At 40.5% G+C, this 21,787-nt stretch overlaps 3 protein-coding genes across 7 annotated transcripts; 1 reads left to right on the top strand and 2 right to left on the bottom strand.

Annotated features, from left to right (window-relative positions):
- Positions 1-3,542: 3,542 nt before the first annotated feature.
- Positions 3,543-5,230, bottom strand: LOC139300744 (protein NATD1-like). Its single transcript, XM_070923926.1, has 3 exons — positions 5,066-5,230; positions 3,917-4,035; positions 3,543-3,819 (listed from the first exon to the last, which is right to left on the bottom strand). The coding sequence occupies exons 1-3, from the start codon at positions 5,217-5,219 to the stop codon at positions 3,703-3,705; spliced, it is 390 nt and encodes a 129-aa protein (XP_070780027.1). The 5' UTR covers positions 5,220-5,230; the 3' UTR covers positions 3,543-3,702.
- A 549-nt stretch (positions 5,231-5,779) lies between these two features.
- Positions 5,780-10,068, bottom strand: LOC139300361 (dehydrogenase/reductase SDR family member 7C-B-like). 4 transcript variants are annotated; one of them, XM_070923419.1, is made up of 7 exons: positions 10,015-10,068; positions 9,087-9,264; positions 8,863-8,975; positions 8,224-8,434; positions 8,029-8,121; positions 7,451-7,606; positions 5,780-6,462 (listed from the first exon to the last, which is right to left on the bottom strand). In XM_070923419.1, exons 1-7 carry the CDS (start codon positions 10,066-10,068, stop codon positions 6,257-6,259), a joined length of 1,011 nt encoding a protein of 336 aa, XP_070779520.1. In that variant the 3' UTR covers positions 5,780-6,256. The 4 variants fall into 4 exon arrangements, with proteins under 4 accessions (XP_070779520.1, XP_070779521.1, XP_070779523.1 ...); XM_070923420.1 differs by having other exon boundaries at positions 9,087-9,252; XM_070923422.1 differs by lacking the exon at positions 10,015-10,068 and adding an exon at positions 6,972-6,989 and having other exon boundaries at positions 5,780-6,449; positions 7,459-7,606; positions 9,087-9,258.
- A 2,623-nt stretch (positions 10,069-12,691) lies between these two features.
- LOC139300327 (splicing factor U2AF 65 kDa subunit-like) lies at positions 12,692-21,182 on the top strand. 2 transcript variants are annotated; one of them, XM_070923374.1, is made up of 11 exons: positions 12,692-12,740; positions 14,610-14,784; positions 14,939-15,042; positions 15,161-15,312; positions 15,403-15,519; positions 16,524-16,662; positions 16,749-16,828; positions 19,479-19,601; positions 19,686-19,767; positions 20,565-20,827; positions 21,051-21,182. In XM_070923374.1, exons 1-11 carry the CDS (start codon positions 12,692-12,694, stop codon positions 21,180-21,182), a joined length of 1,416 nt encoding a protein of 471 aa, XP_070779475.1. The 2 variants fall into 2 exon arrangements, with proteins under 2 accessions (XP_070779475.1, XP_070779476.1); XM_070923375.1 differs by having other exon boundaries at positions 19,686-19,772; positions 20,585-20,827.
- The last annotated feature ends 605 nt before the right edge of the window (positions 21,183-21,787 follow it).

Raw genomic sequence — 21,787 nt, 5'->3', positions numbered from 1 at the left:
AAGAGGGATGCAATTTCAACGTCTTCACACTAATCTGTGGCAAGCTGCAGGATGTTCAGGCTGCTGCTGCAGATCCTTTATGTGTGTTTCAATTTAGGAGATTTTTTTTGTGCTGACTCAGCCTTTTTTGCATCCAAATTTTACTCACCTGTGGCTCTCTGCGATGAGGTTTGGTCACCTGCTCAGTAAGATGGACGGTCAGGATCGGTGCAGACAATTATCTTGGTGAGAACGTTACTGCAACCATCATGGACGGTTTACTGAATGGGTCTACTGGGCGCAGGGCCCCAGGGGTCGAGGGACTGTTAACATTTTTTGTTGGAAAGTCAATCAAACGACTACAAACAGACACAAAACAAGTACAGAGAGACACACAAAATGACCACATGTAGACATAAAACGACCACCATAACACGCAAGACGACCACAAAAACACACAAAACAACCATATACGAACATAAAAACAACCACAAAAAGATGCAAAACAACCATAAAGAGACGTAAAACGACCACAATAAGACGCAAAACAGCCACTAAGACACACAAAATGACCTCATAGACACACAAGATGACTACACATGACGTATCAGCTGTTTTAAAGTGTGTCTTGCTCTTATATGTCGGAGGGGTCAGAGGCCTTTTGCATGTTTGTGCCACGGGGCCCATTGTCTCATAATCCGCCCATGTATAGCATAACACATCGGAGAGATTACGCTCGTCAACAAAAAGAACATCTTATGTGCGTCTGGAGGCAACACTGCGAGTATTATAATCATGACTGTTATTGAGGAACAGATGGGATGAGCTGATTTCTCCAAGCTGTGTCTGTGCTCGGCTCATCATATGGAGCTGAGAGGATCAGCCGGTGCTCGTTGCTATATTGACGATCGCTACTTGGCAGGCAAATTTACAGTATGCGCATATGGGAGGACGTCTGCAAATATGCTTGAGAAATGGCGTTAAAAAGCCCCCCCCCCCTCCCTCCCAACACACTTTTGATGGTGCACACTAACAGCAGCATTTCCCACGTTAGGGCTCCTCTCATGTGCCACTTGGATTCATTTCACCATTTTTATCCACGTTTTAATTCTGCCACTGAAGAAAGAAATCGACTTTGTATTCAGTTTTAAATCAGGAATTTGCTTTTTAGTCTGCTCACTTCTGTTTTCTCTGGGGCTGATGCTTTCTGATGGGTTAAGACTGACATCTATTGGAACAAAGGTATATATGATTCACAGACTGTGATCAGCTGGATATATTTGTATTTCACAACACAGAAACACATTTCTGCATCATTTGATTGGAGTATGACATTAAAGATGTAATGAAATGCAAAATAAAATACGATTCCTCCTCGAAACAACAGTTCTCATGTGAGGAAAACAACTCAATTAAAATCCTGTTATTGTTCAGCTCCATCTCGTCACTTCTCCTGCTGCAGCTGCTGATCTCATTTGTTCTTCCTGACGCCAGCGTTCGACTCTTTCCCCTTCAGACAACCTGACGCTGTGTTTTCTGTTTGAACACTGGAGTTATTTCTGCTGCTGTGGTGGCAGAAGTAATCTCATTGGGTGGCGAGGATCCAAGATATACTGCGCTCGCCTGACATGCGCTGATTTCATCTTAGATTCCAGGCTCTCAGGGAGGTTGCAGCGAAAGGAAAATTACAGTTTCTTATGAAATGGGTGTTATTTTTGCAGTTTTTTGCCCTCAGTTATGATATTGTGATACGGTGACGCAGCAGCTACACCAGCAGTCTTTCACTGTTTAATCATGTTGTTATATTTCTATTAATATAAGTCGTAATGTAAGTGATCATTTAAGTTAGCACCCAAACTGTTCAAAATCAAAACCATTAGATCTTGCAGAGCTACTTCCTGTTTCCAACTTGATCTATCATACAGGTATTTTTAGCAGCATGTCTCTACAGATCAGTCTGTTGGTGTGTCGATCCACCACTTTGGTCCAGATTGAAATATCACAACAACTTTTACATATTTGGTACAAATATTCATGGTACTCAAAGGTTAAACCCAAGTAACTCTGGTGATGCTTGAGTGAAATGTCTCAACAACTATTGGATGGATTTACATAAAATGCAGAACACGTTGGTGCTAATTAGCAAATGCTAGCATGCTAAAATGCTAAACTAACCTGGTAGACGTTATAAGTGCTCAAACACTACTAGCTCTACTAGCATTTAGCATAGTAGAGGCGCTAGAATTGCTGTACAGTTTTGATTTTACAGGATTAGTGAAAACTTTGACCAGTTGGTGGCGCTAGAGGAAAAGTCACCAAAGTCAGTAAGAGTCATCCTGTGAAGACCACAAATGTCATTCAGTCATTGTTAAAAATGCAAGTAAATGTCCTGCATTTTATAATCTTATCTCGATGTGTTTAAAACACACAAAGAATGCATTTCTGTGACGCTCGGCCAGGATTTTACTGAAGGTTACATATTCAGATGAACCTGTTTTTCGTACTTTGACATTTGAAGAAGCACTTCTTAAAGACGCCGTTACACAACATGGTGTTTGAAGACATTTAACACGTTTTAAAAGAAATAACAGTTGGTCTTGATGGCATCAGCACCAGCTATCAATTGTTCTCCACGAGGGTTGGATGTCTAACTTAACCCCGAGTCTGTGGAGGACGTAGAAAAACACTCTGTAATGGCCTACAGGTGTGACTATCGGCACTTTTTCTTCAGATATAATCAAGCCCTTTGAGAGGCCGCTCGTCACGCAGCACTTAAGGACTCACCAGACACCTCCAATTTACATACCAGGCCCACGCAGACATTTACAAAGCCATCATTTACCTGCTCTGCCAGCTGGAGAGGCCGGGACACATGAGGAGAACCATGTGCTCTGAGGCCATCAGACCTTTCAGCACTAATGAGACGCTCCTGCTGGGCTTCGAGAAGCTTGCAGGTGGATGATGAAGCGCTATCAGTGATTACAAAGTGACAGTTTGTTTACCTCTAGAGCAGCATGATTTACTTCCTGCAGACACAAATGGCAGGTACGTGTTAACCACAGGGGAGCTGTACTGTCATTTTTCTAGTTCTTCACATCCAAATCCAGAGAATCCCAGAGGATTCTCCTCCGTTACCGGGGGGGGGGGGGGGGTACGTGGAAAGATTGTGGAGCAGCTCAACTAATTAGACTCATATATCTATATATGTATATAGTAAACTATCCACGAGCTTAAGTGAAGAAAATATCATGTTTTAATTGTCAACAAATTTTACCTTGGCTCAATATTACAATGTATTTATTATTTTTTTAAGTGTGCAGACATTATCAATATCCAAACATGATGCCTGGATAAATATTTATATATCTATATATATTTGAATGTGTTGTTCCAACATTGAATTAATAAATATTACTACTTTGTGATTTAAAACACAAGACTCATTACAGACACAAGATTAAAACAAAGTGAAATCTGATATAGAAAAAGAAAATCTACATAAAATCAATAGCAATCATCTTCAAACTCACAGATTTTGAGTAACTTTACTCATATTTACCAGGCATTAAATATCAAGTATACTGTGCCTAACTTTCATGGGTTTGATCAGGCATTAATATCCAGAGTAAAACAAGTAGCTTTACGTCCTACAACAGTCGGTACACGAGGTTGTAGTTTGATTTGAGGTAGCATCCCAGGCTGCACTGAACAAACAGGCTGCAGTCAAGTGAGGACGAGTTCTTTATAATGCTGTAGTGGGTGGTCCTCTACGTATTTCTTTATATACCAACAGGAGACATGAGCCTTGAGGTTTTCTTCAACCAGAAAGTCCATGGCAGCCTGTGAAAGGAACATTAAATGCATAAAAACATCTAATACATGACTTGAAACCGCAGCGTTTTAAAACAGACTGATGCCTGAAAGGTTTAACTCCTACCTGTGACAGCAGTGCAGCAACACCTTGACCCCTAAATGTCTCTGGTACATAGGTTGACATTAGATCCACTTCCTTCTCCCCGGTGAACCTGTAGTGCAGCACCGCACAGTCATGGGCCCCTGAGGACAGGGGGACACGGAGGACTTCACACCATATTTAAAATCACTGGGACCCCAAAGAGGAGTATGACAACCCCAACAAATGAAACATGTAAAACCAAATGTTGACTTTGAATTACTTAAGTATTTATTAAAGTAAGTTAAAGCAACATTGTGCAAGAATTGGTATCTTTCACTCTTCTTAGCTTCTAAGGTCTCTCTGCCTCTTCCATGACGTCAGACACCGAGAGTACCGAGCTAGACTCTTGTGACGTAGTGCCAGAAGTGCCTTCTTGCGGGAGATCGTACCAGTTCAACCAAGTCACATAGTGCAGGAACAGGCGTTTGGGGCACAGAGTGGGAATGAAAGAGGCACCATTCTCCCTCTTCAAGTCATTGTACCTTCAAAATGATTTCCAAGCTTTTATTTTAAGATGAAATAGTTACATAATGTTGCTTTAACTTGTGTTGTCTCATGAGAAATGACCACCTGTTGATGAATTTTAATGGGGTGAGTAACATGGGTATAATTCATTCCTGTATGAGGCCCCCCAAAAAGCCTTTGGCCTGCCCTACATTAACCATTTGAAGAGTATGATCTATACCAGACTCCCTCCAAAAACACGTATATTTAGGTGGCCTCAAATTCCCTGATGCAACTGTGCTACTGTGGCCAACTAGCCTAAAATGTAGTTAAATCTGTTATTTTCCACATAATATGAATGCCGAATTGTTAGGTGGCTATCAACAAATCGTATTAAGTACAAGTCATTCATATCGTCTATGCAACTTTGCCCTTGAGCAAAGGCAAATTAAATTCCCAGATTTTTTAGTAGAGTCTCGCAAAGCGTCCTCTCCTTATTAAAGAGAACGACATTGTCAATATTTGAGCAGAATCCAAATAAACATCTGCAACGAAACAACTGTGTATTCTAACGGTAAATTAATCCATCACACAGAAACGTGTTTCAGCAGGCCGAGAGTGGACGCCGGGCTCCCTTACAGGATGTCCCCGGGCACCGGAGCGCCAGCCCCGGTTGTCTCTGCTTACCAGCCCCGCTGCCCGGTGTGACGGTGAAACGCTGCTTCTGTCGGTCATGTTTCACCATTAAACTGCGGCTGGAGCTCAACGCGCTGAAGGCGGCCGGTCGAGACTTCACTGGGATAGTTGACGCAGTGAGTCTGGACAACAGTTTAAAGGCCATTTATACATGAAAAGACACGTAACACTGAGACGTATGCAGTAGTGTTTGTAAAGACTGTCCACAAGGGGGCGCCACATGCACATAAGGTAATAATTAACCTTTATGGACAAAACAAACATTTAAAATGCGTTTTTTCCTCAACATACTCATCAATCACAGCCAAGGTTTAATGATGAGAAAATAGATTCAACACTTAGATGTTCAAATTGTTTTATTTGTTTTCACTATTTATGCACCCATTTGTCATTCGTAAATCGCTTTACTTCACGGTTCTGTCATTTTCAAACAATTTCCTAGGAAATGTTCTAGAAAGATCCGCATGATTTGGTATTAATTATAGAGAAAATATCAGTATTCAATCGTCGTCCTTCCAAAACATTAATTCCAATTAACTGCAAACATAACCAAGAGAGTCTTTTAATGTGAAATAACAAATATGGAGGAAAATGTTCTAATAATGCATGAATAATATATCCATATTTACTTTGGTTTAAACTTAGTTTTTCTTTAAAAAAAACAACAACAATGAATAAATAAGATAGATTACAATAAAAACAATGAACTTTTACTCATAAATACTTTTATTTGTATTCTAAATGTCCACAAACACAAGAACAGATACAACATTTTCTTAATAATTTACTATTTTTATGTAAATTCTGCACTCTGATGATCATTTTATGCATGTTGACCTATAAAATATACAGAAAACGACTCTTTCTGATGGAGAAACTATGGAAAATCAACATATAACTATACATATGAAGTGTCCTTTGGATGTCATCACATCTCAGGAAAGCATGTTCTTTGCAGGCCAAATGCACAGTTTTAAAAATCATCCTTTTACTAAGTCTTTTTACGAAGTTTAAGACCATATTCCTGTTGAAGACCAAAACTCAAATGGTTTAAAAGCGCTCACAGGACAAAATGACAGATTGTCAGTATTACTTTTAGATTGCCTGCCACATCTCCTCTGATTTGTTTCCCCTTCATCGTGTCACAAATGTCCTCAGTCATTACGGTGAACGACAGCAGCACTACATCTTCTCAGCGGCGGCAGCGTTGTTCACTCCGGCAGCCATCACAGCGAAGAACACATTAGGGAAGAAGGATCTGGTGTAGATGGCCACCTTGGGGAGCGAGGGAGCAATTACCACCTCCTTCCTCTTGTTGTTTAAAGTCTTCACGATCTCAGCAGCTGCCTCATCGGGAGAGACGCCGAGAGGTTTCCTAGTGTATAACACTGCAAAGAGCCGAGAGAGACGGAGGAGAGGACAGAAGACAACATAAGGTTTAAATAATACACGTTTTAGTCATCTATGTCACACATCTATACTAAGTACATTTACTGAAGTACTTAAGTGCAAGTGCACGTTTGAGGTACTTCTTTATACATTATACTTCTACTCCACTACATTTCAGAGGGAAATACTTTTATTTAACAGCTGTAGTTATTTTGAAGATCAAGATTTTTTTTTACATGAAACAGATGATCAGTTTATAAAATATGCAGTTATATAAATTAGAGTTGTAAAAATTCACTCTTGAAATATAACATAAACATGTCAAATATAATAAATAAAACACTATGTCTTAAATAGGCTTTGCTGGTAATAATTGTGTACTTTTACTTTTTTTTTAAGAACGCAGGACATAATTCATTGTGGTATTACTACTTTTACTTAATTTCCCTGTTTTCTGTCTGTATTTCTATGAATTCATCTTAAAAATATTTTTCTTTTTAAAATCAACGTTTTGTGTGTTTTTTTCCTGGTGATAAACACAATTTTGCTTTAATCTGATACCAAGTAATACCAGGGCAAAATCTGTTATTGCAGTTATTGTAAGCATATAATATAATATCAACTGGAATATTAGAGGTAGTAAAACGAGATTTTATGCTCAGGGCTCCTTGCAGTAGTTGCAGGAGTTTATATGAATCAGTATATTAAATGACTAGACAGTAATTGGCACACAGTAAACCGATGGCCCTTGTCGTGTCTCTCTGGGGGCCACAAAAATGGGAATCAAATCAGTCCATTAATTTGTCCCAGACCTGAAGACACTGGTCTACCAGAGGGGAAATCAATCATCCTGTCGGGACCATGAGTACACAGTCCACATCATCATGGCAGTCTGGCCTGTAGTTGTACTATATGTGGCTCTGCAGTCATAAAAAACAACATAATGTTTGGTTGAACTTTTTCCTGTTTTCCTCTGATTGTACTTACGTGACCACAGTGATCTGGAGGAGGCTGCCTCTGTCTTGTCGGACGCAGAGCGACTGATGAAGGTGTGGTTGATGGTGCTGACGGAGATGCCGTACTCTTCCACTTCAGCTCTCAGGCAGTCAAAGAAGGCCTGAACTGCATGTTTAGAGGCTGCATCTGGAAAAACATGCAAAGTGACACACCTGCATGTCTGAGGCTGATGGGAAAGTCATTAGGTGTTTGGTCATAAACCAGATTTTTAACCTGATGATGGCGCTAGAGGTAAAGTCAGATGATCACCAAAGTCAGTGGGATTCATCTTCTGGGAACCATGAATATTTGTACAACATATCATGGCAATTCATCAAATAGTTGTTGAGATATTTCAGTCTGGAGCAAAGTGGTGGACGGACTGACGGGCCGACATTGCCATCCCTGGAGAACATGCTGCTAGCGTGGCTAAAAATGTAGGCTTAATTTTAAAGAACACAATGGCAGCAACAGCCAGCAGGCCATTCGTCCCATTCATTTCAAGGATTTAGTGTGCGGTAATGATACCAAAGACTTCACTGGAGAATGGTACTGCTTTATGAACTCACATGCAGTGCGAAAAGGCACCGCGAGTTTCCCTTGGATGCTGTTGACCAGGAGCAGGTGACCAGTTCTCCTGGAGATCATGGAGGGCAGCAAACCTGAAACACAAATGTCCAACACACTGCAAAGCAAGAACAAGCAAGCAACGGAAGAAATGTGACAACACCGGCGTTACTTTTAATTAAGTTTGCATCGTTTACCTTTGGCCAGCGTGGCCGGTCCAAAGTAGTTGTTGTCCATTAGCAGCTTGTCCATCTCCAGAGACAGACTCTGTGCAGGCGCTTTCACCTTCATGCTGCTGTTGAGGATGAGAATATCCAGGCAGCCGTAACAGTCCAGGATCTCCACGATCGCCTCCGGCATGCTGTCCATGTCCCCAAAGTCCAGCAGCACCAGTTTAGAGGGAAACGTCTGAGGAGCAGAAACAGCGATGAGAAGGAGGTCTGCACTGGTGTAACGTAACAAAGTACATGTACTCAAGTTTTGTACTTCTGTACTATACTCCACTACATTTATCTGTCAGTTACTTTTCAGATTAGGATTTAAAAAAACCGTATGGATGGAAGTTTAAAGCCCCATCAGACTGGAATAATTTGACTTCTTTTCATTACTTCAAGACTTTTTTGCTTGTTTACCTCAAATGTACTCGTTCTTGGTTTTGATTGTATTTACCTTCATTTTGAGTTGATAAGAGTTTCTCATTCATTTTGTGGAGATGTCACTTGACAGAAAGGTAGTTTTTGAGATTGTGGAGGAGCCCTTGTCTGTACGTTCTTGTTGATTATATATATATATATATATGTATATATATATATATATAGTATGAATTATATACTTACTACAGTTGGGTCTGAGGCGTTTGCCAAATCATCTGCAAGTTCTTCAAGTTTCTCCCAGCTTTTCCCGCAGAGGATCAGCCTCGCCCCTCCTTTGTGAAACACACCTGCACATTCTTTGTTGATAAAATCCCCCCCCAAAAAAGAAGAAAACAAGACAAAGAAAATACCTGTAAAATCACGAATGTAAGTGCTTGTTTTTTAACAACAAAGCATGCGTGTGTTACCTTTTCCAAGCGCAGATAAAGCGTCAGTTATAACCACCACCTTATTGCGTACTGATGTTTTGGACAAGAGGCCGATCACTGCACCATAGAGGTAGAAAAATCCAGCAGTCAGCACGACTACCAGCGGCACCAGGAGAACAGTGGTGGTCCATACTGGGTCCATCTCCTGGAGGATATCCTGAAAAAAAATTATATTAAATTTTATATTGAATATGCAGAATTGAAATAGAAATATATCTTTGTATATATATATATATATAAAATATTAAAGGAGTAGTTAGAGATTCTGGGAAATATACTTATTCACTTTATTTTGGAGGGTTAGATGAGAAGATTGACACCCCTCTCAAATCTGTCTAATAGATACAAGGCTACAGCCAGCAGCCAGTTAGCTTAGCTTAGCATAAAGACTGGAAATGGGGGGAAACAGCTAGCCTGGCCAAAGGTAACAAAATCCAGCACTAGCATCCCTCAAGCTCATTCACGTCATATCTCGTTTGGAAAAACCTTAGTGTAAAATTAGCAAACGAGGCAGGCTAGCTGTTCCCCCCTGTTTCCAGTCTTTGTGCTAAGCTAGGCTAACTGACCGTTGACTGTGGCTTCATATTTACCATACAGATGTGAGAGTGGTGTCGATCTTCTCATCTAAATCTCGGGAAGAAAAATAATAAGCTTATTTCCCAAAATGAGAAACTATTCATTTAAAACAAATGACAGATGAACCACCAGGGTTGCTGTCGTCATCATGGACATCATGGTTAGCTAACACGTTTTTGTTGTTAAAGTATGTTCAAAGATTTAAACATACTTTCATACTTTTTAGATGGAAAATGATTTCTCTGACGATGCAGATGAGATGGGATGAGATGTCAAAAGACCATTTAGGATCTAATGAACATGATTTACATGAAAAAGGAGCGTTTCATACCCAAAAGCTCTCCGGCTCCGTAACATTGGAATCCATCTCACCTTCTACAATCATTTTAAATCTAACTACTCTTACAGCTCTGAAATAAAAACAGAGAAGACATTTTTAACCACGTTCTTACATCAGTCATCAAAACGAAATGATAAATACCACATCATTAATGTTTCTGCATGAAATTTGTACCTTCTGGATATACTTGGATATTTATATACATATAGAATATACAGACAGTCGGTGCTTCATGAGGTGAAATCACATTCCCAAATCATAAAACTGTTCTGAAACTGTGTTTAACTTTTGCAAACAATATGGGTGTGAAGCAGCGTTCAAATCTTAACGTTGAACTTTCAAAACTTACTTTCAACCTTTCAGATCTTAGTTTCAGTTGAGTTGAGTGATGAATGATGAATGTGGTTCTTTCTCATAAAGGGGTACTGAACGGGCCTACACAGGCCCAGGGGCCCAAGAGGTCAGGAGCCCCCCCAGGCCTCTGTTTGAAGTGCCTGCTAACATTTCTTGTTGGAAAATTAATCGACCACAAAGAGATTTAAAATGACTAAAAAGTCACCCAGAACCACCACAAAGAGACAAAAAACGGTGTGTAGGAGGGTTGGGGGCCTTTTACGTGTCTGTGCCCAGGGGCCCGTTGTCTCAACAACCTCCCTGACCTCTTAGTGTTTGAGTCATAGAGTATCTTTCATAATCAGCTTGCAGAGACAATCTTTCCTTACATAAAGCGTAATCTGTACTCGACCAGGCCAGTTTTATGTCATCAGACTATAAAGATCGACACTCGCGTGTTCTAGTTTTGTCCGAGTGGGAGTTTGAAGATAACCTTTTGGTTTAGGTTTACCGAGCCAAGCACCGGCTGTTTGTCCAAGAAGGGGCTTCTAAATATAAACTGCCCTAGAAATAGACACCATATCTCTCACAAAGGCTCAGTGTTGCAGAGTACCAGCCACATTATTCAAGAGATGCATAAACACAGTCAAAAACTGAACAGGGATAAAGAAACAGGGAACTTTCTGTTCTGCAGCTGCTGCTGTCGAGAACAAAAATAAAGGTAAAAGTGTCACTCAAAGTCCTCCAGTTGGCTGACAAAGTGTTTTGGCACAAGACTGATAGGTTAAAGAGAGCTGGTCCTTTCTAACTGACCTCGATATTGTCAGAAATGAATTAGCAGCCGACACTTACTGCTTCTGAGGCCTCTGCAGGTGTTCTGGACTCTGGATTTATTCCTCTCCTGAGGAGCTGTAGATGCACACCTCAGCAGCTCGCTCACAGAGCTCCTCCGACATGTCAGCCGAGCGGCCTGCCAGAGCAATACTTTGGGATTTGAGCTCTTTTAATAGCAGCACAGCTGAGTCAGTTATTTTCCATGTATGTTGTCAACATGGTATGTTTAGAATGACAGGCGGGGCAAAAAGAGGGGGTTGACATGGGCCATATAATACTTGGCAAAGTAACAGGCTCTTACTATGACATGTGATGCATTCCATCTTATATGCACAGATATGTAGTGCATTTATTTTGTATTTTACATATTGTTCATATCTTAGTGTAAAAGTAAAGGTCAGTAAAGTTGAAGTAAAAGATCGCACTCCTTCTCAGAGTCATAACTCAGTCAGGTTTTACACACAGGCAAGAAGCACATGTTGATATCATTCAGTGTGACTTGCACTTCCTGGGGATATCATCATCTCTGATTTCCCATCATGAATTAATGTCCATTAATCCGCTTAGAATTCATAGAAAAAAGACGCTTCAGAACTTGCCTGAGAATCATCACGTTTTTAAGTTTTCTTCGGTATCAAAGTAATCCAGTGACAGTTGTCTGTAGATCCATGAGTGCACTGCCAACAGAAACTGCTAATAGTCGCTAAGAAGTCAACATTCACACAACACAATCCTGCTGATAAATGTGATGTTTTATGTGTCTGTGAAGAAATGAAAGGCTCGAAATTCAAGAAAATCAAGTTATAAAAATTACACAGCGTGACCGGATGTTGACATCATCACAATAAAAGACACACTACACAATACTTCACTGGCCGACTTTATGCATGCATGCATCTTGTGTACAACAAGTTTTACAATTTTTACAAAAACATAATTGCAGAAATATCCACAAGTTCTTCATAAAAGCATTCTTTATCTTTATTTATCTTTATTATGTATTAATTGTTTAATCCCATATCCTCTCAATTAGTAGCCAGGTGCCAGTATTGGCTTACACTTTTATGATTTTCATGTAGAACCGCTTTGGTTAGTCAATTAATAGATAAATCAATCGACAGGAAATTAATCTGCCACTATTTTGATAATCGATTCATTGTTTCAGTCATTTTTCAAGCAAAATTGCGAAGCAATTTCTGGTTTTAGCCTCTCAAATGTGATGATTTGCTGTTTTTCTTTGTCCTACATGACGGTAAACTGAATGTCTTATGGTTTTAGACTGTTAGACAAAACAAGCAAACAGGACATCACTTCACCCCGGTACGGCTGAGTTTTATTCTGAAGGTTGTAACCGGACGTTGTGCGGGTGAACTGTGTCCGTCCTGACGCTGGAGAGGTTTCAGTGGTTTTTACTGCACTGACACAGCGGGCTGGTTGGTTTATCGTTCCCCTCAGACGAGTCAGACCTGCTATATTTTTACACAGCAAGATAACCGGTGTAATGTCGGATTTCGAGGAATTCGAGAAGCAGCTGAGCGAGAATCGACAAGGTAAGTATTAACGGTATGTCTGCGTCCCAGTTTGGTCTTCAAGCTAGCGATGCAACGCTTGCATAGTGCGTAATAAATTAGCTCCCCACATTATTTTATGAATGAATAACCCGACCTGACAGCAACTTTAGCGTGCAGTTTCCCACGCTATGACTCAGCTTGTTTACCTTTTTCATGTTGGCTTTATTAACATTTAGCTTCATGATGCCGGTAATCTCATCCTCATCCTATAGCCTCTAGACAGCCGCTGCTAAACGTTGCATACAGTAGTGGACGCAGTCTGGGTACCGGTGTGAGTACACAGGGAACTTACCTGCCATTCTCCTGCACGAGACAGTAAGATGCGAAACTACGTTCAAATCTTTCGCCTTTCATAATGTCGTGCCCACCTGCAAAGATACATCCGGGTAGAAATGATTTAATATGACATTTTCTGAATAGTATTATTTTACTTCTCAATTCGGCATCCATTATTAATTGCTGCAACATAAAATTAATAAAACTAATGCAAAATCTCACAAATTATTTGTGTTATCCTCTGACAACAACAACAAACAACAATAATAACAATACTAAATGATATGTGACTATAATATATGATAACTAATTACATAATGAATGATAACAATAGTGCTCATCATCAACATCATCCCCATCATAACTTTGATTTATGTAGCACGACTCAAAACAAAAGAGTTTCACAATCATGCGAAAACACTGAGCAGGTGACAGATTAATACAACTCATGTAGAGCTGAAACCATTAGTCGCGCCTGTTAGTGGGATAAAACAAGACATCTGAAGACTTCACCTTGACCTTTAGGGAAGTGTGATGGGCAATTTTTCACCATTCTCTGACATTTTGATTTCTAAACAATGAATTTATTAATCAGGAAATTAATTGTCAGGCTAACTGACAATGGAAACTAACAAGTAAGTACAGTGAGGTAGAGCAGTGAAGTTTGAAGTAACATACAACACAAAGAAGGTTCCCAGACAAAGGAAAGTAAAAATAATAACCTTGCACCCACACATACCACATCTAAAACTTGACATTTAATCAACGTAGAGCTACCAAGTGGATCAGATCTGCACAGAAATGAGAAGTACCTCATATCGATTTGTCGAAAGGTCTTGAGTCATGCTCTACCTGACGTTCCCAAGAAGAAAGGCCACATTAAACTGTCAGATTCCTCAAAGAAATATGATGCAGTGGTCAGAGGAGACTGGAGGGTATCAGAGCATGTAATTAATATAGAAAGGAGACGTGTTGGGTGCCACTGTGTGTGATAATTGTTTTTAGAAAAATGTAATAGGAATAATTTCCATGGTGATTATAAACCAGACACATTAGTTAAGTATTTACTAGGTAATAATATGTATGATAATCTTAATTGCCTGTAAAGGCAGGAATATGAGTAATCCAGTAACACTACATACTAGGGCTTAATCGATGTTGTGGGACAAGATACAACTTTATAATTCAATCAGCCACAAAACTGAAAACAGCTGTGTGGGGATGCAGGGCCTTCAATCTATAATGTCACATTATATTTTATCATGTTTATCATGTGTTTTGTTTCTAAAATCAAAGTAACTATAAATGTAGTGGAGCAAAAAGCACAATGTTTCACTCTGACATGTAGTGGAGGATAAAGTAGCAGAAATTGGAAATACTCAAGTAAAATACAAGTACCTCTACAAGTACCTTACTTTCCACCTCTGCATAAAGCAAAGAAAAGCAACCAGAAGAGGATTAATCAGCTGATCGTTGCCGCTCTTCTGCCTGCAGTATTAATAATAAATATAGTATATATCGAGTATTTATTGACAGATGTATAGTAATTGTTGCTTGCTGCTTTCTGCACAGAGAGAGAAAGAGAAAGACACAAAAAGAGGAGTCGCAGTGGATCTCCCGCCCGAGGCGACAAGCACCGCAGCTGGAGCAAAGACCGAGGGAGCCGCAGCCGAGAGAAGAGAAGCCGCAGCCGAGACCGGAAGAGCCGGGACCGCCGGAGCTCCTCCAGGGACCACAAGAAGCACAGGTCAGTGGGTGGAAGCTGCCGCACCAGCTCTCTGCTGCAGAGCACAGAGGCCGGCCTCACAGCTCCACCGGACAGGCTTTTAATGGGAAAATGCACCCGTCTGAAGTTTTTCTCTACTGTTAGAGCTTTTATTTTGTCCTCTATCTGCATCCAGCCACTCGCCGAGGCGAACAAGGAAGAAAAGGACCTGCAAATACTGGGATGTGCCTCCTCCTGGCTTTGAACACATCACACCAATGCAATATAAAGCTATGCAAGGTACTTCATCATGTTCTCTCTGCTTGTTTAGCCTCTGAGCTCTTCAGAGTCACCTCAGCCTACAGCCTTCTGTAGGTTCCTAAGTTCCTCATATGTTCTCTCCTTCATGTTCCCTCAGCGGCCGGACAGATACCAACAATAGCTCTGCTGGCGACGTCGACCACCACTGGAGTGGCTGCAGCACCGACACAGGTGCCCATAGTTGGCAGTCAGATGACGAGACAAGCCAGACGCCTCTATGTTGGAAATATTCCCTTTGGAGTGACGGAGGTAAAGTCTCTCTCCTCTGACTTCCTGTTGACACTGATGTGTTCGTGCTGCAGAGTTTCCAGCCATGCTGTTTGTTGTCTCTCTCCTCAGGAGTCCATGGCTGAGTTCTTTAACGCTCAGATGCGGCTCGCAGGCCTTTCACAAGCCCCGAGCAACCCTGTCCTCGCCGTGCAGATTAATCAGGATAAAAACTTTGCTTTCCTAGAGGTTTGTGCTGTCATGTAAAATATATTCCTGCTGCTAACTTCACAAAGTCTTTATTCGGAGGAAAAGTTCGGCATTTTGGGATAAAAGCTTATTCTCTTTTTGCTGAGAAGAAGAAGATCGATATCACTCTCATATCTGTCAGCAGGCGGTTAGCTTAGCTTAGCATAAAGACTGAAAACTCACTAATCAACATGTTATATCTTGTTATTAATCCATAAAAACTAAAAAACTAAAGTGTAAGCAGACAATTAGTCATTTTTTGTTATGTGCCGGACTATTTCTTGGCCTTCGTGACCTCCTGGAGTCTGCACAGGTTGCCTGGCAACCTCACAGTGACGACACACACAGACCTGCTGGTCGGTGGATTTTGTTACCTTTGGACAGAGCCAGGCTAACTGTTTCCCCCTGTTGCCAGTCTCTGTGCTAAGCTAAGCTAACCGGCTGCTGGCTGTAGCTTCATAATTACCGTACAGACGTGAGAGTGGTGACGATCTTCTCATCTAACGCTCGTCAAGATGTCAAACTACTGCTTTAAGATCCCAAAGTGAAAGGAATAATATTAAATGTAAAATAAGGAGGCTTTTTTTTGAGAAGAGTGAAAATGTTTGCTCGCTGCTTTTGTATCATTTGATGCTCAATACTTTTGTTGAAAATATTTCATTCTCCCTGTTAATTTCTCTCAGCTGGGCTTCTGCAGTGATCCTCTGATTAACAAACACAGCAGATCAGGAGGAGCTTTATTAACAAGTTGGTCATAACAATAATAAAAACACAAAACAGCTTAAAGGCAAATTAGACTAGGTTTTTGCTTTTTATCACAAATGATTATTACACAAAACCAGAGAACACAAAGTGCTTTAAGTAGATTCATCTCTGATATGAGCAGTAACCCATCGTGCAGTAACTGTGAGACACCTGTTGATGCTGCTTGTTGTCTCTCTCACACATTATTATAAGTTTGCATTGTGTTGCGGCCAAAGTCTCAACGTGTCTTTCCCTTCTAGTTTCGGTCTGTCGATGAGACGACGCAGGCCATGGCCTTCGATGGAATCATTTTCCAGGGTCAGTCGCTGAAGATCAGAAGACCTCACGACTATCGGCCTTTACCTGGTATCTCAGAGCAGCCCGCCTTCCACGTCCCAGGTTTGTTTCTGAGTAATGAAGCAAAGACACGTTCTGTTACATGATGCAGAAAATGTTTTCTTTGCTTGTCGTCTTTGCCTCCGCAGGCGTCGTCTCCACAGTCGTTCCTGATTCCCCTCACAAACTGTTCATAGGAGGTCTGCCAAACTACCTTAACGACGACCAGGTATTTAACCAAACACAGACTGAACAGGTGCACTCATGTTTCCTCATTTTTCTCTCACGTGCTGAGGTTTTTGTCACACTTTAAACATGCACTAGATATGTTCTTTATGACATGAAAAATCAGAGAGAAAAGTCAAAAGATCTGAGCCAGAAACAGGACGTGACCCCAAAAAAGACAAAGAATAACAACAATAAAACAAAGTAGAGAAAACATAAACAAAAGCTTCATATTCAGTGACTTGTATTTGTGAATATGTTTCTGATATTTTAAAGTATTCACAATGGACAACTTCTACAGATAATTAGCTCTTTTTAAATAGCAAACATTAATCATCATGTCATTAATCATTTCTGAGTATTATTATAAGAACTTTTTGTGACTTGGCTATCTAAGTAAACTGCTTATACCTTTCTCATGTAAAGCATACTGATTAAAGAAAGGTAAGCAAAGTCCAGTATATTTACACAAGAGGCTGATGAGCTGTATTTATTTCTGTGTGGTATTTAATGTTGCTCCCGGTTCATCTGAGTCAGTATTGTCAAAGAAAAAGTCCACCTTAACAAACCCTCTGATAAAAACAAGAGAGGTGCTTCTTTTGTCTGGACTACTTTTGTTTGTTGGTTGTGATTTTTGGGCAGAAGATGTCAGCTGTGGATGGTGAGATGGTTTTAGTGTCGGCGGCTCAGACGAACACAGCAAACCAATATTTCATCAATTGTTTTAATTGATTTCAGATGTGATAATAAACTTAGTGTCTTTAGTCTTGAAGTTTTGGTTGGACAAAATGAAGAATCTGATACCGTTATCTTTGTACTGTAATTATTTTTATTTTTTTTTACCATTTTCTTATATTTTAAGGGACAAAATGATTAATTGATTGATTGAGAAAAAAAAGATGAATCGACTATGAAAGTAATCTTTAACTTCAGCCCCGATCGAAGAATTGTTTAAACCACTTATTAAGAAAAGTTGACATGAGACTATTGTTTTTTTATTTTATTTTATGTCATTGATTGTTGATTATCTTTGGTCGTACTGGTCGGAGTTTGAAGACATCTTGTGACGCCATTTTAGACAGATTAATCAATACAGAAAATAATGATTGCTTGCAGATGGATCTAGGCCAATCAATCAGCCGTTATTAGCTTACTGCAGATAAATCGTATCGGTGTGTATGTCATATATATGTATATGCTAAATTAGGTGTCACTATTACAGAACTTTTTAATTTTCATTTTTATAAAATGTCCCGCTCAGTATGTATCTTGGTCACAATTATTTAAAAAACAAATGTAAGAGATCCGTATTAAGATTGTTGTTTATGTTACGCATTTATGTGAAAAAATCTATATAATTATCAGGTTTTTTAAACTCCCAAATATTGGTATCGGCCTGAAGAGTCCTGAGCTATAGAGTCCAATAAGTTTAGGCCCATTCTCTGGTGGTTGCAGAAAGGCATTATGGGTAAAATCAGGCAAACACTGGAAATGAATCGTAAGTGAAAGTATAAGTGGACTTTTTCTTTGAGAATATCAGAAGTCGGAGTAAATATTTGCTCATAAAGAGTTCCATCACATCTGAACAGACTCACAGTTGAGCTCCATCTTTGCTCTCAGGTGAGCAGGTGGTGTAAATATTTTGTGTCACACGGTGAATTGAATTCCAGCTGTCCGTTCTGTCTCATCTACTCGTAACTAGCTCACATGTAGCCTGATGTATATTATTCACTGACTCATTTATTTTTTAATACTTGCAGTCGCTGCCACTGCGTTGATACTCACAGCTCTTTCATTTTTGTTCCCCCACTTTGTCCCCAGCTAGGGGCCTGTAAGATCGTTAAGTCTGCGCTCATAATTTGTTCAGTAGTACTCATCTACTGCTGCCATGCCAACATGTAACACAAGGCAAGTAAGACATTCTGGTCCTCACACGGATACACTCCTAGCCAGCAGGCTCCCTTACTGGCTGCTTTCTTTCTCCCATCATGCTTTTGGAGCGCGTTTAGGACCCCGGGGATTTTGGGTTAAGGCCTGATCATTAAGACTTGGGGTTGTTGTTGATGATGGTGGTTTTGGAGGTGGGGGGGGGGGGGGGGGGGTTGTATTGAGCTTTTAATGTAAAGGTAAGAAAGTGTAAACATATTGTCCAACTGCCTGCAGCCGGCAAAATACAATAAAAGTCAATCTTTTAAAGTTATCTAAATAAGATTAACTTGCACCTTTTACCGTTCAGCTTGTCGTAAAAACAATTCCAGCTTTGAATATGATGAATAATTTATTACTCTTTCAATATCATTTGCATATCTATATCTATGTCTCAACAATACTTTAGAAGACCTCTGTAGTTTTCTCTGATGTCTCAGTTTTATTTTGTTGTTCCCCGGACGTAACTCAGATCCACATCATCAGCATTACTCTGTCCTTCCTGAACAGACATGAACATTTTTATGCACTGCTGTCTCTTCTTTCCTCTTTTTGTGAATCAGCATAACAATGCAGAATCTGTAAACTGCAAAACGACCTAAACGAATTCTACTTAATTGCACACATTTTGTTTTCAATAATCATGTTATTAACTGACTGTGATGAATTCACTGTGTAGGTTACTGCATGTTCACTGGGATGTATCAGTCTCCATCTCTTTCTTGCAGGTAAAGGAGCTCTTGACATCGTTCGGGCCTCTCAAAGCGTTCAATCTAGTGAAGGACAGTGCCACGTCACTGTCCAAAGGTTACGCCTTTTGCGAATATGTAGACGTCAGCGCCACTGATCAGGTAACGACGATAACTCTCTGTGTTGAGATTATCGGCTGTGTTGTTTAATGTGTTGCTTTGACGTCCGTGTGTTTTCTTTGCCAGGCAGTTGCTGGGCTCAATGGGATGCAACTGGGCGACAAAAAGCTGATAGTCCAAAGGGCGAGTGTGGGAGCTAAAAACGCCAATCCTGTGAGTAGGACTCCTTTAACCCTTTACCTTACCTAAAAGATCACAGCTGGAAAAGCTCCGTTCTGTTCAAGCGTCCCAGTAAGACATGATAATGTGACGATGAGCCATCATGAAATTACATCCTGGTATTTCCCAGGACTCTTTGGCAAAATTCACTCCTGTTTCCCAGGAAAAATATTTTTAAAAAATGAATGTGTGCTAGAGACTGCCGTACTGTAAGTACTGAAGTTCACCATGTGGCAAAAGCTCGTTAGAATTCATGTCCATGATGGAGAATTTAAAATCTGCAAATTAAAGTAAATAAAATGAGCCGACAGTTAAACGATCAGACGCAGAAACAACTGGAGGAAATCTCTAATCTGAGCACCTTAAACACCTTAAAAGATAGAGTGTTGTCTTAAAAAGGGATGTTCATCTGTGTTTATCAAAATATATGTTGGTTAGAAATCCTGGTGTTTCCTGAGAAAAGGTGAAACATTCCTGGGAAGCAACTTCTTGCTGGGACACTGCTGTCTTTATTTTCCTACAACGTAAAGACTCCGTTCTTCCGGCACAAAAGGAACTGGTTCTGCCCTCGATGGCAGATGGAGGAAGTGACGGGTCAATGGAAAGATTACTTCCAACATGTTTATCCACTGCAGGAATGCCAAAGATACAGAAACAGGCAGAGGGAGGGGGGGGCAGGAAGCAGCAGGCTTTATGGGAAATGCATTTAGTATCAGACTGAGGCTCTGCGTCTGGACCGTGGTCTTATTTGTCTGCAGTGATTGTAAATCTTCAGCTGATGTGTACGACTTTTCCTCCCCCCGCAGACCTCCATCATAGAGACCCCGGTGACGCTGCAGGTCCCTGGGCTTCAGAGGCTGCAGAACTCAGGCATGCCCACAGAGGTGCTGTGCCTTCTCAACATGGTGATGCCCGAGGAACTGGTGGACGACGAGGACTACGAGGAGATCCTGGAAGACATCCGAGAGGAGTGCTGCAAGTACGGCAGCGTCCGCTCCATCGAGATCCCCCGCCCCGTCGACGGCGTGGAGGTCCCCGGCTGTGGAAAGGTGAGACTTCGTCATCCAGGACTGAGACCGATGAGACGGTCTCAAATAAAAGCCCAACTTTGTTTGTTTCATTTCATTTTCCAGGTTTTTGTGGCCACACCCACTTTTCAATGAACTTTACACACTTGTAAGGAAGCTCTGAATGAGCGCTCATAGATCTGAGGTCCTCCTCTCATCTTCATACCATTCAGGACCCGACTGACTGACTTGTTTTTCGTTCCAGATCTTTGTGGAGTATGTTTCCGCTGCAGACTGTCAGAAAGCCATGCAAGCTCTCACCGGCCGCAAGTTTGCCAACAGAGTGGTGGTCACCAAATACTACGATCCAGACATGTATCACAGACACGAGTTTTGAAAGCACAGACGAGTTTTTAGCTGGAGCGTCTCCTTCCTCCTTTCTGTTTGTAAGCTCGGGTTCAGTCGGTTTCTTTACTCCTCTGAATGTTGTAAACGTGTCCTTAGAGACTAGACCTGGAAAAGACTTGTTTTATTACATCTTCTATTTACAAACTGGACTGCAGTGTGTGTTTCCTCAGTACTGAATATCTAACTCCCAGCTTTAGCCTAATAATCACACAGTGAACTTATCTCATTTTGGATTTTAAAAAATACTGTAGTACTCATGACATTTGTAGTAGAATGAATGTGACATGTATCTTACCTAAACCCTAAACTAATACTGCCTGACAATACCAGAGTAGCTGTCTATCAAGTATGCACTATATGAGAAGAAACAACAGTCAAATGTTTAGATTTCCCTCCTGAGCACAAACATCTATTTCTCTGTTTTAGATTTAGATTTGAGAAGCCATCATAACGTTTATTGTGCGGCTACGAAAGAGAAAAGGTTTTATTTATTTATTTATTTATTTATTTATTTTTCCAAAGTAATATTTTCCTCTATACGTCACATATTAATGTTCCTTAAACATATACGATGCTATAACCTGTTCTGCTCAC

The sequence above is a fragment of the Enoplosus armatus genome, chromosome 17 (assembly GCF_043641665.1).
Source record: "Enoplosus armatus isolate fEnoArm2 chromosome 17, fEnoArm2.hap1, whole genome shotgun sequence".
In the NCBI taxonomy this organism is placed as follows: domain Eukaryota; kingdom Metazoa; phylum Chordata; class Actinopteri; order Centrarchiformes; family Enoplosidae; genus Enoplosus; species Enoplosus armatus.
Note: the sequence above shows the minus strand (reverse complement) of the source record. Positions and strands in the feature narration are given on the sequence as shown.

Bases quoted from the DNA above. Each gene is read 5' to 3' on its own strand.
- LOC139300327 (XM_070923374.1), top strand. From the start codon at position 12,692: ATGTCGGATTTCGAGGAATTCGAGAAGCAGCTGAGCGAGAATCGACAA. The intron at 15,313-15,402 runs GTAAAGTCTCTC...CTCTCTCCTCAG, and splicing joins TTCCCTTTGGAGTGACGGAG to GAGTCCATGGCTGAGTTCTT. The intron at 19,602-19,685 runs GTAACGACGATA...TTTCTTTGCCAG, and splicing joins ACGTCAGCGCCACTGATCAG to GCAGTTGCTGGGCTCAATGG.
- LOC139300744 (XM_070923926.1), bottom strand. From the start codon at position 5,219: ATGGCCTTTAAACTGTTGTCCAGACTCACTGCGTCAACTATCCCAGTG. The intron at 4,036-5,065 runs GTAAGCAGAGAC...CCCTGTCCTCAG, and splicing joins CACACCGGGCAGCGGGGCTG to GGGCCCATGACTGTGCGGTG. The intron at 3,820-3,916 runs GTAGGAGTTAAA...TTCCTTTCACAG, and splicing joins TTGCTGCACTGCTGTCACAG to GCTGCCATGGACTTTCTGGT.
- LOC139300361 (XM_070923419.1), bottom strand. From the start codon at position 10,068: ATGATTGTAGAAGGTGAGATGGATTCCAATGTTACGGAGCCGGAGAGC. The intron at 9,265-10,014 runs GTATGAAACGCT...ATTTTTTTTCAG, and splicing joins CGGAGCCGGAGAGCTTTTGG to GATATCCTCCAGGAGATGGA. The intron at 7,607-8,028 runs GTGAGTTCATAA...ATGTTTTTCCAG, and splicing joins GGTGCCTTTTCGCACTGCAT to ATGCAGCCTCTAAACATGCA.